The sequence below is a fragment of the Lampetra planeri genome, chromosome 6, assembly GCF_965212315.1.
Source record: "Lampetra planeri chromosome 6, kcLamPlan1.2.h2, whole genome shotgun sequence".
In the NCBI taxonomy this organism is placed as follows: domain Eukaryota; kingdom Metazoa; phylum Chordata; class Hyperoartia; order Petromyzontiformes; family Petromyzontidae; genus Lampetra; species Lampetra planeri.
Genome location: NC_136112.1, coordinates 13,087,165 through 13,103,920, shown reverse-complemented (window position 1 = coordinate 13,103,920; position 16,756 = coordinate 13,087,165). Strand labels below are relative to the sequence as shown.

Below are 16,756 nucleotides of genomic sequence, written 5' to 3'. Positions count from 1 at the left end.
CTTTTTGTCTCTTGCTCATATACATTTCTTAGTTTTCCTGTATTTTTCTCACCCCGTCTCTCCCTCTGACTCACCACTTTCTTTTCCCCTTTGTCTCTCACCTTCCTTAAGTTACGTGTCTTCTCTCGTGTTGTGTCTCACCCTCTCTGAGTGTGTATCTTGCTGTGTTCTGTTCTATTCTGATTAATCTCACTCTTTCACTCTGTTCTTAGATGGCAGAAGATAATGTGTGGCCCACACTAAAAAACCTACAGCTACGTGAAATATCAGGATCGGCCACAAGAGGGCATTGCCAGGTCTTAAGACTAAATAGACCAGCTCTAAGCGTTAAGTGCATTGTCGGAGTTGATTTCACTGTAAAAGATAGAAATTTCCAATGGGATATTGAGAGATCACAAGAAGTTGTAATAATATCCTTACCTCACGTAGAGTTACCATGCACATGTATCACTGAGCACAGGTAATATTACGTATGTTAATTTAATTAGCACAACACATTCCTGGAATTTTATTGTGAATATAGCTTACATTTGGCTTATGCATGAGGTTGGTGATGGAATGGCAGCCTAAGAAGAGAACGTGTTCAAAATTGACCACTGTGGAGATGCAGCAATGACATCGGTTGATGTGGAGTGAGATGGAAGGTAGCAGGGTTGGACCATGTGGGATGGTGATGTGGACAATGGATGATGCAAAAATGTAATTTCGCATGTATTCTCTATCACCACAATGCAGAACCCCATAGACCATTCAAGGAAACTCGGGAATTATTTATAATAAAACAAGCTTTTATTTCAACTCAAACATTGCAGTTTTACAGACATTACAAAACCACTACTGCCAATACATGTAGTGAAGACTGCCCATCTCTACAGGCTCACTCCTCAACCTTCAAACCTAGAGGTTGGGTTAACGGACCACACAGGGATGGGAGTCTGAATGACGAGGTCTAGCATCAAGAGCTGCGGTGATGCTGGTGTATGTGCATCAGATGCCCATAATCTGTGGACGTGCAATCCAGCGAGTGGGTGCTGAATCTGGGTCCCATGTAAGCAGGTGCGCATACCATCCTAGTTTCTTTGTTTCATGAACCTTAAACCAAAGTGAGAAACTACATGGGTGCTTGTCATTACTTGTAAACTCTTTAGATTTATACAATACAGATTTATGAAACAGCAAAGAAATCTGTGCCCATTTTCTCATGATATCCAGCTACATGGCACGATTGCCAGAGGATATCACTCACAATATATCCAGGTTTGAAATCAACCCAGCCGTTCATCATATCTCCAGGGCCAACAAAATGAGGACTCATTTTGTGGGAAGTTATAGTGGTCATTCTACAAGGAAACTGGTCTCCACCATGGGAATGTGTAATTTCCACAACTCATTCAAGGATGTCAAATGAGATTATATTATCACCACAAACATGCTTATTTGGGAGTGCCTCATATAACCTTGCAGGTGCCTGACCATATTTATATTCTGTAAGATTGACACTGCACAACATATCATCTGTAAAATATGGTACTGTACACCGCACGCTTGAATAAATTCTGCTTAACATAGGACACGATGGCCCATCTGCTTTGTGCCCTTTTGATTCATCAGCCATAACAAAAAAACACAATAATCACTTTATACATTTGTAACGTAATAAACCAACATTGTAATGCAAAACATGTTTTGGCATTATCAAATAATTACAATTCGTACACCCACGTTGGCAATGTAATGAAGCAATTGCAAACAATAGGATATTTGAAAAGAACGCAGCTTGGAAAATTATTGGATTATGTTTTTACACCTTTACTTGCATGTGTATGTTTTTCTTCTTCAAATCAAGTTCCTGCATTTTTCGTTTTAACACGTGGTCCCACAAAGCACAGGTTGATATTAAAATTAACGTTCAGTATGTGACTGGGCGGCTTTGAATGGCTGCGGCCAAAGGCACTCAACCAATATCGTTTCAGCCACCAGTTATTGAAGCAGGTTGTTACCAGGTTGTTACCGGGGGTATCAAGTTTTCTGTTGGTCTGTGTCTCAAGTGTAGGGAGCAATACAAGCAATCGTCATCAGTTATGATCTAAACGTGATATTTTGATTATTTTTTATTCACTTTATTTAAATTTTGATTATTTTATTGTTCTATCTACACAACTTTACCGAAAGACCCAAAGAATATGAATTCCTGCAGTCACGAAAGCTTTAAGTCAAGATTTTGTATGGAGTTGGTCTAAGTCTGGTTACCAGTTATTGCACACACAAATAAAATTCAGCTTTGTAACACATGAAAAAGCTATTACACGTTCACCAGAAAAGTATGAACACAACTAAAATTATAGAATTAAGAAAGACAAGTTTGTCGCAAAGTTACAACAGGAAACGTGGATGCATTTCTGAAGAAGCTAGTCCCTGAATTAAGATTGATGCTTAATTGAGATGTTAAAGTGGTGTAGCTGTAATGCAGCAAGCACACAGTTCAGACAAAGTTGTGTTAACGTAACACAATATTCTATTTCCTTAAGACTTGTTTTTTTAATTCTCTTCACACCTTAACGAGACTTGTGCATAAGTACTTTGTGATTATATATATTACATTTTAGAATAAGTGACAGCTAAACGCACTTGCCCCGACTGCAAGGTAAAATCTTTACAATGTATGATATATTCATATTAATATATGCAATCACACACACACAGACAGCTCGGGTTCAATTCCTGGCAGTTTCACACATCAGTGGAGAATTGGTATGTGAATACGGGATGGACCACCCCTTCCCTAGGTCACCACAGCCTGAAATGAAAAGCAACTCTTTGTTGCTGATGTTGATGATCCCAACACCACAGCAGGTACAGTACTCGTTAAAGACTGAGTCAACCTAGAGGAAGCCAAGGACAGTTTTCAAATCCCCATGCCACTGGTGTCAATTATGGCTCGGATTCAAATTCGAGTTGCAAGGATTAGGGTGTGGTGAGCGAACCACGATGTTACTACTTCCCATGCACACACGCACGCACACACACATTAATACTGACATTTACAACAAAGGTGCCGATTCTACAGGGTGGGGCGTTATATCATTCCACAAGGCCAAGGCTCTTAAACCACATTAGCACCGATGTATAACTCACATTTACTGTCATGAAGACACATATACAAACACATACATTGGGGGATGTTAGTTTTGACAGGTACAGTATATACTTTCCCATGACCTTCAGTTTTTTTTACTGCTAAAGCTGCAGTATTTCTTTCAATCTCAGGGATGTAGGTGAATTGTTTGAACCCTGTTCTCAAACTCATGATTGTGTGAAGTTGCCACTCGTGAAGACCATCTGTAAAATGTCACTGCCAGGTCCTAAGAATCGTACCCCACACTTTTTCTGGCGTGGTGTTTTGACATGTGCTCACAAACCATATAGAGGTATCTTCAAATTATGTACTAAAAAAAATCGCTATTGTATGTACATCAATCAGCCAGCACAGTAGTTAGTGTGTCCAATTCACAAGCAGGTTTCCGAGCTAGAATCGTGTGGTAAAGTGTCAAGTCAATCCATCATCCTGCCATGGTCAGTAAACTTCGTACAATCCTGCAGGAACTCAACAGTGGTGGTTGTCCCATGAGAACGCGACTTGCGTAACAGAAATGTGAAATTTCCACCAACAACCCAGGGTCATCAGAGACGAGGGTGGCTCCAAATTACTCCAAGAGATATTTTGATTCGCTGACGTATCAATATTATACACATGACACGGATGGATAGCCTACCAGTGAATCAGACTCCTGGGATTTAATGACTTGTGTCTCACTGTGACACAATAACTGGAAGGAAAATGGTCAAACTTCCAGGCACTTCCATTCATTCAAACACTCTGTTGTGTTCCACAATAGGGACCCAAGTATTAAAGACTTGTGGGAGCCCCTCCTTGCTTAGCCAATAGCTGTGTCGTCGGCAGAGGCGTGGCTACTATAGGTAGATATGGCCACTAGCAAAAAGGCTTTTGCCTCCAGCGCGTGGCCAGTAAAAGCGAGGTGTCCATAACCTTCTCTCTGCCTACGCCTGACCAAAATTTCCCATCGTCTTATCGTGTTGATCCCCAAGCTCACCGTGGGATCATAAGGAGGGCATCACTGCCAGGAAATGGAAGGGCCTACTGCTGGCCCCGATCACAACGCGTGTGTGTGTGTTTGCGTCTGCACGTTAATCTGCTTGCAAGCGTTGCTGGGAGTGCCGTGCGTTCCTTGCGTCCCGTGTGTCGCGTGCGTGGCCGCCGTGGCACCGTGCCCCCCGTGAGCACGAGCGTGGCTGTAGAGCGCGACCCCACCCACGACGAGGGCGCTGCCCGCGGCGGAGACGACGCTCACGGGGTTCCCGAACACGAGCACGCTGAGCCAGATGGAAAGCGCGTGCTTCGTGGTGCTCGCAACGCTGCTCGCGGGAACATGCGTGGATGCACGGGGAAAACACAGGGAGACGCGATCAACGACAGGCATACGTACACATGGCTAAACAGGGGCACACCGATTACACACATCTACACATTGATGTACACGGAAACACGCGTATATTGATACACAGGGAAACACGCGTATATTGATACACAGAGTACACAGATACACTTCGACACACATGGTTACACACGGATGTACCCATATAAAAACAGGTACACAAAGACGCATTTGCAAGGGCACACAGATCCACACAGGTACACAATTAGGTACACAAATAAATGAGTGCATGGACATGCAGATACAACACGGGCATGGGCAAACGCATTGACATGGGTGGATGTGCTTTTGCGAATTGTGTGTTGGTGGTCAGGGAAGGTCTGTGTATCGTGTGGGCAGTGTGTTGTGTCGTGTTGTGTGCTTTATGTGTGTGGTGTGCGTTGTATGTGAGTTACGTGGCATGTGTGGTGTGTGATGTATGTGTTGGTGCAGTACGGTGTGTGATGCATGTGTGCGGGGTATGTCCATGTTGAGCCTACCTGAACGTGACGGGGGAGATGTATCCCATGAGAGCGAACGCGCACACGCTCTGTGCATGGAAGAGAGCTCCGTCAGTCACGAGTAGGCCAGCCAGGTCTGGCGTGATGGGCACGGCTAGCCACACCATGTCCTGCACACACCACATATACGTAGTTCCTAATACATAACACCCACCATACCACACTCCACGCTGTCCTGCAGACAAACACATTGAATACATCACACCATGTCCTGCACACACCAAAGATCCCCTGTGTAGCCTTCAGCAGAATGTGGAGGCAAGCGCCGTTAGCGAGCACCTACGAAGGCCGCCACGGCACACAAAGGTGGGTGGTCAGCATCATTCCCAGCCGCACTTTATCTCCCCAGTGGCGATGTTTACACACCACACCAGGTACTCATTTGAGGTAAAGTCGACCTAGTGGAGGCCCAGGACCGGTTCAGAAAATTGTCAGCGGGAATCTAACTCGGGTCGCCGGGTTCGTACCACAGGGCTCTAAGCGCTGCTCTACCGCTCGCAACATGTCCTGCACACGCACGCACGCACCGAATAACTTCCCGTATATTACACACCACAGCGCACATCATACCACACCATGTCCTGCACACACCACATACACCCACATGCGCCCCACACGCAGACTCTGGGTGGAGAGAACATGAGTGCTGTACCGTCATGAGCAACCAGGCAGGGATCATCATCAACACGGCGGCTCCACTCGTATAGAACTGCAACTCCGCAGGCCTGCACACACACACACCCACACGATGAGACAAAGATCCTCCGTGTAGCCTTTTAGCAGAATTGAGGAAAATGCCGTTCGCAAGCACGTATGAAGGCTGACACGGCACACGAGGGGGGCGAGTGGCCAGCCTTTGTCTCCCCGGTACTCGTGTTTGTACACCGCAACAGGGACCCATTTGAGGCTGAGTCGATCTAGGGGAAGGCATAGGACTGGTTCAGATATTCGTCTGAACCGGTCCAGACGTCTTGGAAAAGGTCGAATTACCCACACTTGACTCCACCGTACGCAACCTGCTAATCAACTAACTGTGGTGTGCCCAGTTGCACTGCTGAGTAGACAGAGGTGGGGTTTACGAAACTTGTCCCGTTGTTTCAACTGCCGCACCGGGAGATCGAACTGGTGACTTCTGCATTGGAAGTCCAGTGTGCAGACCATTACACGTGTCAATTCGGCACATGCTCGTTACATGAAAGTGTGCTTGTGTAACTGTACGTATGTATGTGGCTGCGTTGGCTGGGTCATGTAACCTGCATGCCCAGCCACCTCTTTCCCAAGCGGTTTCTGTTGGGCCGGATAGAGGGGGCTAAACGATGTATGGCACTGGCTAGAGAACAGATAGGCTGATGTGGTACAGGAGAATGTGGAGCCGAGTGGACTTGCTGAAGACTGGTACCAGCAGTGTCAAGATCTGCCTCATGGAGGAGGCTCGTGAAGTACGTTACTGTGCAGTCGGAGGCAGTCGTCCTCCAACGAGAGGAGCGGCGATGCTCATGTAATAATCCTTCTTGAGACGGCTTCGGAATCAGTCCTTTTTATTTCCACTTCCACAAATACACTTTACTCACACACTCTCCGTTGCTGGCAGACAACGGAGAGAGGGCAGACTTCACACCAAGTCCCCACCGCGCACGTGGCACCCAGAGCCCCCGTACGCGCGTGACCCTGCTCTTGTCGTTCCCAAGTCTGCTCCCGATCATTCCCTCTCTCTCTCTCTTAATCCCTTCGTCACGTGGTACCCCCCAGCCAATCCTCCATGGACAGCCTTGACCGTTCTCGATGGTTTCCTGTCAATCCCGGGACCACGCCTCTGATCCGGCTCCCCATTAGCTGGGGCCCCGAATGGCCAGGCCAATCACCCCTGCTGACATGCCGTGATCACGCCGGGGCCATGCTCCCTGTCTCAACCCTTATTGGCTACAAAGCAGGACCGGCAAGCCAATCCCCACGTGAACCCTCTATGGCTGTTATTACACTCACAACAACAAGCAGAGCGCTGGACTGCTAAAAAGCAGAAAGTTAGTACAGTGGGGTGGACGTCCGTCAGTCATGTCAGTCATGTCAGTCAACCCTTGGCAACTGGGTCTGTGCCGTGACCTCCTGCCAGTTAGCCTTCGACACTTAACGTGAGCTAAAAGTACACCTAGCCTGGCACAAGTAGAATGGTGGTTGTTGTGAATATGTGCGTGCATGTGCATGCTCGTGTGAATGGCGTGGGTTTGAGCATGTGTGCTACTCACGTAAATCGATATTTGTCACCACTCAGAAGCTTCTTGGAGAACACGTTCTGTAAACTGCACACAGATGCACATGTGAAACACCGTTAGCAACTTTCCCATTCCCACTATACACACACACACTAACTCAATGTCAAAAAGCGGCCAGGTGTAGCGCTGGATGACCAGCGCTACACCTGCACGCTATGCGTCTTGCCTGCGCTATCCCAGCGCTCACCAAGCCCCACTAGGGCTGGTACTACACACACAACGGGGTGTACGAGATGACGGTGCATCGCACGCCACGGCCCTTCCGGGCCGGCACCATACAGTGACATCCCCAATGTCACTACACTTGCACCGGGACTCGTGCCCACCACATTTCGCCACTGCACCCCCGGGAGCCGGTGGCATTGACGAAGTGTAGGTGGTGTGAGAGATGTGAGAGGTGGGTGATAGGTGTGGAAAGTGGGAGAGAGGTGTGTGAGGTTGGAGAGGTGTGTGAAGAGAGAGAGGCAGGAGCAAGAGAGGGGGGAGAGTGAGACAGGAGAGAGAGGTACCAGTCAACGATGTTGGTGGAGAGGGCAGCACTGAAACCCAGCGAGCTGAATCCGACCTCGGTGGCTGTGCACATGGACAGGCCCAGCATGACGGGCATGAGCGACGCGGACACACGCCAACCTGCACGCATAAAGATCACCCGTATAGACTTAACAGACTGTAGGAGCAAGTGCCGTTAGCGAGAACTTACGAAGACCAGCACGGCACACCAGGGGTTGGGTGGTCAGCACCATTCCCGGCCGCGTTTGGCTTTTGGTAATGTTTTCACGTAGCCTTGAAGTGCACCTGGCCTGGCACAGGCGCCATGGTGACCTCACCGCCACTTAGGGGTGAGGATCCAGTTGTCAACCGCCCCCTGTGGTTAAACCATGGAGATTTAACTGCACATCTTTGTGTTCATGTTTCTGTTGCGTTGGGTTTCTCTTCAGTTACAGGTCTGAATGATCATCCCCTTAGAATTATTGTTCCCTCCGTAGTGTAAAGGTTAAAGCCCTCTCCATATATGTGGCTCCCAGAGGCATGTGGGATCAGTAAACATTTATGGCCGTGCCGTGCTGAGTAATTAATGGACTCATCCTGGTTCCTGCTTACTGCACAAAACATATGTGCAGTGAGCGCAGGGTGTGTACTCGTGTGCATGGTGTGTAGGGTGTGCATGGGTGTGCAGAGTGTGTATGGGTGTGCAGGGAGTGTCTGGGTATCCAGGGTGTGTACCGGTGTGCTCTCCAAGGATGAAGCGTGACATGAGAACGGTGAAGATCGGTGCGGAACTTTTCACCGTCTCAGCGAACGACACCGCCACGTTCTTGAGGCAAACAAGGCCCAGCACCACCGTGGCACACCTACAACCACAACAACGCACTTACTCACAACCACAACAACAAGCAACAACCACAATACACTCACAACAACAGCCATAGTGATCGTCATCACCATCATCACTACTTTTGAGAACCAGGACAACCGTGACACAACTACAGCCCCAATGACCACAACAAACTGACCAGCAACACTGCAACAACACACTTGTATCAACAACAACAACACAATAGTCACAATGATCATCATCATCACCAGCACTGCCTCTGATGACTGGAACGATAAGGGAACATTACTGCACCCACATTTAACTTTGTATGTTGTCTTGGTGTGGTCTGGGACTGTTTTTGTTGTTGTTTTGCTGCCTGGCCCAAGCTTGCATTGAGTGTTGAAAAATCAGCAGGAATGTATGTACTTACGTAATTTGTATTTTAATACTTTGTGTTTATTATTTTTCGTGATTTGCTTAGCTTTTCTCTATTTTGCACTTCTATCGATTTTTTTTTGGGATTGTTCATTGTTTGTTGTTGTAACCTGCTGACCTGCCCCGACTGGACATATGTGAAAAAAAAATTCACGTCGTCGAGATGTTAACTACCTCGCCTGGTATGCAGGTGGTATGAAGGAGGTAGTGGGTATGATCCCGACCCTGACGTCAAGATATTTGAAGTTTGCATGTTCTCCCTGTGGTCGCGTGTAATTTTTCTCCGGGTCCTCCGGTTTTTCCCCCCACATTTAGAATCAACATCACGGCGTTTAGAGAATTTGGCTGTTATACATTTACACACGAGAAGCCACCTCCGTGAGTTATCATTGTGGCCAGGTCACTTCTGAAACAGAGCTATATAGCCGAGTGGGCCTTACCTGGTAATACATTTTAAAAAATTTGGCTTCATCAGATTCTTCCTTCAGTCAAAATACAGATTCTAAATTCTGAGACCGAACGCACTGCCCCACGATGTGCTGCACCTCATGCCGCCCATGAGCGTCATGGCGGAGACGAAGTTGGGGGGGAAGTCCTTGTGGGAAGACTTCCGGAGGCACATCTGTATCAAGCCGATGACCGACGTGGAGACCATCTGCACCGCTCCTACACACACCCACAAAAGTATGATACACACAGTACATGTCAGCACTACTCCTACAAAGACCAAGAGCCCCGTATAGCATTTAGCAGACTGTTGGGGCGAGTGCTGTTTGCGAGCACCTATGAAGGCCGGCACGGCACACAATGTGGTGGATGACCAGCACTACACCTGGCGCGCCTTTGTCTCCCGAGTAGTAATATCTACACACCGCCCCAGGTACTCATTTGAGGCAAAGTCGACCTAGGGGAGGCTCAGGACCAGTTCTGATAATCGTCAACAGTGATGACCGTGAGCAGGAATCGAACTCAGGTCACTGGATTCGTAATTCAGCACAATAGCTGCTGCACAACCACACACAAAACCACACACATAAAAATCTCGGACAAAATTCCCTTTTGAGCCGAGACAGAATCTTGAGGCAAGTGTTGTTAGCGAGCGCCTATTCAAGTCAGCACTCGAGACGCACGAGTGGGGAAGACGACCTGGTTGTGTCTACATTGGGAATCTGACCTCGACCCCCCTGCAACGTCACACGACGGGGTGGTGTGGCCATCACCACGCCTGGCCCCTTTGTCTCCCCAATGTTGATGTTAGCACACTGCACCGAGGATTTATTTAAGGCTTAATCGACCAGGAGGAGGCGCGGGACCGGTTCAGATCTCTCGCCATTGATGGTAGGCATGGCCAGGAGTCAAACTGAGGGAACCGGGTGAGTCGCATAGTGCGCCAACCACTGCACCGCCACAAATGCCCCCACCTCCAACAACAGCCGCCGTTCGCTACTCAGTAGCGGTGACGTCTCCACGGCGCTTGTGCTAGCCGAGGTGCATGATGAGGCTTGAAGTGTTGATGGCTCACTCGCAGAAGGTTACAGGTATCATGGGTTGACTGAGATGACTGGCAGATGCACCACCTGTCCTCCCCAATATGCCAACTGCCTGCGTTTTAGTCACTCCGGCACTGCGCTCATCATTGTGAGCATCGCTCCTCTGCCCCCCACTGTTGTTGGAGGCCGACTGCTTCCAACTTCCCAGGAGCGTCCTTCACGAGCCTCCTCCACAGAGGCCGATCTGAACACTGCTGGTACCAGTCAACAGCAAGTCCACTCAGTCCTACATCCTTCTGTTCCCACAGCAGCCAATCTCTTCTCCAGCACGTACCGCGATCGTTTAGCCCCCCCCTATCCAGCCACTCGCGCACAAACACAGTGCATCCTCGCCCATGTCCGCATGCGGTGCGTGCGTGTGTCTGTACGTACCAAGCGTGGCGGGCTCGCCGCCCAGCAGCGAGAGGATGTACTTGTTGAGCACCAGCGTGCAGAAGCTGAGCCCGTACCACAGGCACAGGTAGGTGAAGGCATGGCCGCCCCACAGCCCTGATCCGTGCTCCAGCTCTACTGTCTCCTGCAGGGTCACCCGGACCGAGCCCTGATGCGGGTTATGGGGTCACGGGGTAACAGGGGACATGGGGGGGTAATGGGTAACGGTGGCCACGGGGGTCACGGGGCTAATGTGTAATGGGTAACAATGGTCAGAGAGGTAATGGGTAATGGTTAGCGGGGGTGATGGGAGTCGTGGGTAATGAATGGGTCACAGTGGTTATGGGGGACATGGAGGTAATGACCCTGTGGGTATAGGTGACCAGGCTGAGACCATCAGCTCGCTAAATTTGAGAACCCAGTTTAATCACAGGTGGCGAAAACTCTTGATATGAACCAAGTGGTGGTGGCAGTTCAGGATCTCTTAACCCTGAACCATTCGGCCACTTCACTCAAATCAGAGATATCCATTGTAATTTATATGACCCCTCTCTGGTCTTCGCACCTGATTGGTTCACAGTGACGACATCATATTTACCCCTGTACTTAAGACCGAAAAAGGAGGATTTCTCCATAATTCTGGTTGTCGCCTAATGAGGCTTGTAATTACCAGCGAAGCATCGTACTCGAATTGTTAATGTTGTGGGTTTACTCTCCAACACACCGGTGTGCTGAACAAGTAACTGATTGGCATGTTTTGTTTAGGTGAAAAACCTTACTAATTGGCTGTGTCCTGTGGTGGCGGGTTTAAAGAAATACTTATATTTACGTGATCTAACCCAAAAAAACTCTATTATGGACACCTCACTCTGTTCTGTTTAACAGATGTAATGCAGAGACAGGTACGGTTAAAAGTTACAGAGCCTCCCGCTCAAACGGGTGGCGAGCGGATGGCGACTTTCGGATGGCCAGTGGTGGAAATTCTACATTACTATGGTAAAGTTATACTTGATCTAATAGATGGGCTATTGATACTGGGTTCATCAAGTGTACCCTCAATTGAAATTTGAACTTGTGACTTTATGACTTCTGGTTGAGTACTCTAACCACAGCGCCACCTGGGCAGATGGGACACGTTGGAGGTAACACGGGAAGTGGAGGCAACACGGAACAGTGGGGATAATACAAAGTGGGGTTACCAGGCAACACGTATGTGAATCAGTGTGTGGCCACATACGCGTGTGCATGTTAATGTGGGGGGGCAGTGGTGCAGTGGTTATTGCACTCTGCTACGAACCTGACGACCTGGGTTCTATTGCCAGTCACGGCTAACATCAGGTGATCATAGAACCAAAACGTTGGGCAGTTCACGAGCATTGGTTCAAGCAAGCCTGACTGCGAATGATACGGTGAATGTTTAAAATCGGTCCAGAGTTTGCGAGTCAGGAACCAATGCTGTTTATAGGATACACTCCCAGAAGGCCGTACGGCAAATGGGATTTGTCAAAATATGTTTTCATGTGGAGAGACAAATATGTGATGGAGGCATTATTTTATTTTGCTATTTCATGTTTAGGTTAACCAACCTCAAATAATGCTGGTTACACCACACTCAAGTAAACCATTCTGGCATTAATAGGTTCTCACTAACAGCACTTTCCATAAATATTTATGCAGACTATAAAGGTCATACTCTTTGGCAATCTTTGGAAGAACATAATCAACCAGGTACGGTGTTGACTGTTGTGTTAGCCGACTCTCTGTGTTGTATTGTATTATATTTCTAAGTTTACTAGGTTTGTTTTCTACCTGATGACGATTGCTTGTGTTGCAATCAAAACGTCGCATTCTATTATTTAATTTATTTTCTTTCTATGTGACTTTACCGAAAGAACCAAAGAGTAATGCCTGCAGTCACGAAAGCTTCAAATCAAGTTTATAAAGGTCATGTTTGTCTTTACTAGTGTTAATGTATTGGTGCATGTGACTGTGTATGCATACACGTATACTAGGCAGGTATGGATGCATCTATTAATCAATTCAATTTTATTATCTCACTCACGAAACATGCACAGAATTGTGCCTGTGTGAATAAATTATGTACAGTTCATGCCAATTTATCATGTTTTTGTATTGTTTGTTGTTGTAATGTTCTTACTCGCTCCTACTGGACATTTGTGAAAAAGAGCTCATTGGATTCCTCCAGTATAAATATTCTGATTCTTATATGCATATACAAATAATGTTGCATTTAGGCTAATGGGGCCAACAAAACTGAATAAACGAGAAATAATAAATTACGACATAAAAATCGAGGCAACAAAGAATCGATCATTGAATCAAATCACGACCCCACGTCGTGACATTTCATCAAACCTCTGGGCTGGGGGGAGAGGGTCACTTATTACATGTACATTATGTTACTCTACATGCATTTGTGAATGTTAATGGCGAAACACATGGGCAACAATGGAGGGAAGAGAAGCGACGCTCACAACAATGAGCGCAGCGCCAGGCAACTAAGATGCAGGGAGTTGGCACAGTGGGCACCACAAAGGGGGGCATCTGCCAGTCATCTCAGTTAGCCAACCCATGGCACCTCAGTCTGTCCCGTGACGGCGAGCCTTCCGCACTTCAAGTGACAACCTCAAAGTGACCCTTAGTCATGTCACCGCTACCGAATGGCGATTGGTGACTGTTCATGCGACTGTGTATATGAAGCGGTAGTGCAGTGGTTAGCACGCTGCTCTATAAACCCGGGGACCCGATTTCGATTCCTGCTCATGGCCAACGCCAGTGACGATTTTGTGAACCGGTCCTGGGCCTCCCCTAGGTCGACTCAGCCTCAAATGAAGTCCTGGTGCGGTGTGTAAACATCGCCACTAGGAAAACTAATGTGGCCGGGCGCGGTGCTGGCCACCCAACCCCTCGTGTGCTGTGCTGGCATTCATAAGTGCGGATGTGTGTGTCTACCTCTGCAACTTTGTCAGGTGTCAGAGATGGTGGTAATAGAACTTCTTTCTCCTCCGGTCGCTCCATTATCTACACAGTGCCACAAGAGGAGACAATGACCATTCAGTCAGCAAGCGCTTGCAAAGGCTGGCATGGTGCACGAAGGGCTCGTGCGACCAGCACCACCTATCCAAGCCACCTTTGCATTCCCTGTGAAGATGCACACGAATCATATTGGGTACGTACGTGAAGTTGAGTCAACCTAGCGGTAGCCCGCAATTAATTCTAGTACCTCATTAACTGATAGTGATGATTTGTAACATAGCCATGAAGTCGGGGTCAAAGTGTAGTGCATTAAACATTACAGCACCATTGCAAAATCCCCCGTTATCGCCTTTAATAGGCCATTAGGGCAAGTGCTGTTAGCGAATATCACCGATAAAGGCCGGCACAACACGCAAGGAGGTGGTGTGGCTGACACCACACCCGGCCGCCTTTGTCTCCCGAGTGCTGATGTTTACACACCACACCAGGTATTCATTTTAGGCTGAGTCACCCTAAGGGTCCTAGACTGGTTCGGATATTCGCCACCAATGTTGGACGTGGCTCGGATATTTGATGTGGTGGAAGGCTTTTGACCTACTTACAAAGTGAAAGCATACACAAGTGGAAACACACAACAAAATCACACACACAACAAAAGCACACACACAATCCCGCATATAACAGCACGTTCATGTGCCAGTGCCACGTCATCCGTACACTAAAATCGACATAGAATTAACATCATTAACTCTTCATGCACGTGTTAACACCAATAAGGTACAGTACAACGAATCCGGGTAGGGGGAGTCGTGGCGCTAAAGTTGCCGCCTATGAAATACAAAAAACCCGGACGCATTTGTGTGAACTAGAATATCTGAGAATAACAGCAGAGCGGAGAGCTACGTGTCAACACGTGGTCTTGAGTGGTGCATTATTATTATTATTGACTACACGACTGGTAAAAGCCAGTACCTTGATTTCCTGGGAAGACTAACAGATGTCCAAGGACAGCAGCTGCCTCAAAAAAAGGGTTTTGAATGTCCTGGGAAAACCACCTCAGGTCGCAGCCTGAAGCAGCAGAGTGGTTAGTGCACTGCTGTGCTATGAACCCTGGCCAATTCAGTTAAATTCCCGGCCACAGCTAAAAACCAGTGGCGAGTGATAGCTGAACAGGTCCTACCCGCCCCCCCCACAACACCCTCCCTCCCCGCTTCACCAACACACACTGACCAGCGTGGTGAAGTATGCCCAAACAACTCCCCACGATCGACACAGCGTGGGGGGGGAGCCTTCTTGCAATAAAAAAGGCTGCAAATAATGACAACCGATTGAACCGACATTTTATTTGTGGTTTCAAACATGGGCACGCGATGCAAAAACTCAAACGCAACACAAATTTCCGTCGCGCCAAACCGAAAGGGATTTGCCGCGCCTGCCGCCCGGTGGGTCTCAACACCAAACATACCGCCATCGCGAAACCCTTTTGCGCAAACAAATAAGTAATATTTAAGAAAACTTTTTTAAACACGCTTTAATGAAATGTACCCAACTAGCAATGGAAGAACTCCACGACTCCAGCAAGTGGCCCCGAAGCTTGCCATAACGAAAGGGGCCGTGGTGATTTACAGCCAACGTCAGTTGAGCGTGGACAATTAGAGCCAAGCCGAAACATAACATATAAAAAAGAATGTTTAAAAATATATGTTTTTTTTTTCGTGATAAAATATTGTATTGTCATCGGTATGACATAAGTATACCAAGTTTGCAGTCGATACCACATTGGGAAGTGGATAAAAATTGAGTTACAAGATTTGAGGATACAACAGACAAAGTGAGTTAATAAAAAGCGTGTAATAATAAAAAAATCCCCGTACCTTCACTGTGGAGTTGACGAAACAAAACATCCTGTAAGTGTACATCCTGGCCACCCTGTAGGAGGGCATGACTTGCGTACGCAAGTGCATGAACGAGACGGTCCCCGCAAGCTTTGAGGGGGCCCTCAGCGAAAGACTTCTCCCCTAAGTACGACGACGTCGAAAAGAAAATGTAAAAAATAAAATTTCCCGCAAGTTAGTGTTAACAGTCTCCTGAAACGATGGCGCTGTGCAAGAGAGGGATAACGAGAAGCGCAAGATGAGAGCCCCCGCCGCCCTAAGTTGCGCGTGAATGTCGACTGGGCTCTCTCCTGGGGCAAATGTCAAAAGAGACCAGAGAGCTGAAACATTTCTTGGCATGTGCCTTCAATATAAAGTGACCGAAAACCCCCTACAGATAACCACGTGACTGACACACCCTCTCACAATCACAAAAACACTGCTGACCTGAGCTCGCACTCAAAATGCACATAGGTGCTTTATAGTGTGCAAACATTTGCACACACACACACATGCGCCAAAGCACACACACATATACACACTAAATCAAGAGACAAACACACAAATCCCCCTCAAATACTTTTGGAGCAAGAACCGACAAGCTTTAGGCGAGAGCGTGGCACAAGAGGGGCTGGTTTGGTCATCACCGCACAACAAACACATGGCATTTTGTTTTATTCTGGCTAAGGGGCTTTCAGGGGAGGTATTGTTACAGAGCACCTATTAAGGAAAGCACAATGGCATAAGTAATGACATTGCAACAGCAAACACCTATACAATTATATTATGATGTGGCACACAAATCAAAATGACACTGCCGCGCTGATTACATTTTAAGGGACATGCAATGACTTGATTTTCACACACACAAGTGCAGTTATATAATTTTAAGACGCATAGGACATACACAAAGTATTGGCGCAGTG

General features: G+C 47.5%; 1 protein-coding gene across 3 annotated transcripts in view; it reads right to left on the bottom strand.

Annotated features, from left to right (window-relative positions):
• Positions 1-767: 767 nt before the first annotated feature.
• The window catches only part of SLC35E2B (solute carrier family 35 member E2B), a 30,185-nt gene continuing 14,196 nt past the window's right edge, over positions 768-16,756 (bottom strand). For 2 of the 3 annotated variants that reach the window (XM_078595582.1, XM_078595583.1), the window contains exons 2-10: positions 13,933-14,001; positions 10,960-11,128; positions 9,583-9,703; positions 8,509-8,636; positions 7,794-7,914; positions 7,258-7,311; positions 5,667-5,739; positions 4,994-5,124; positions 768-4,434 (exon numbers count right to left, since the gene is read on the bottom strand). In XM_078595582.1, the coding sequence (XP_078451708.1) occupies positions 4,173-4,434; positions 4,994-5,124; positions 5,667-5,739; positions 7,258-7,311; positions 7,794-7,914; positions 8,509-8,636; positions 9,583-9,703; positions 10,960-11,128; positions 13,933-13,998 (1,125 nt within the window). In that variant the 5' untranslated portion in view covers positions 13,999-14,001 and the 3' untranslated portion in view covers positions 768-4,172. Of the gene's footprint in view, positions 4,435-4,993; positions 5,125-5,666; positions 5,740-7,257; positions 7,312-7,793; positions 7,915-8,508; positions 8,637-9,582; positions 9,704-10,959; positions 11,129-13,932; positions 14,002-15,830; positions 16,615-16,756 lie in introns of those variants that run through there. The other variant, XM_078595580.1, reaches the window with a different exon arrangement.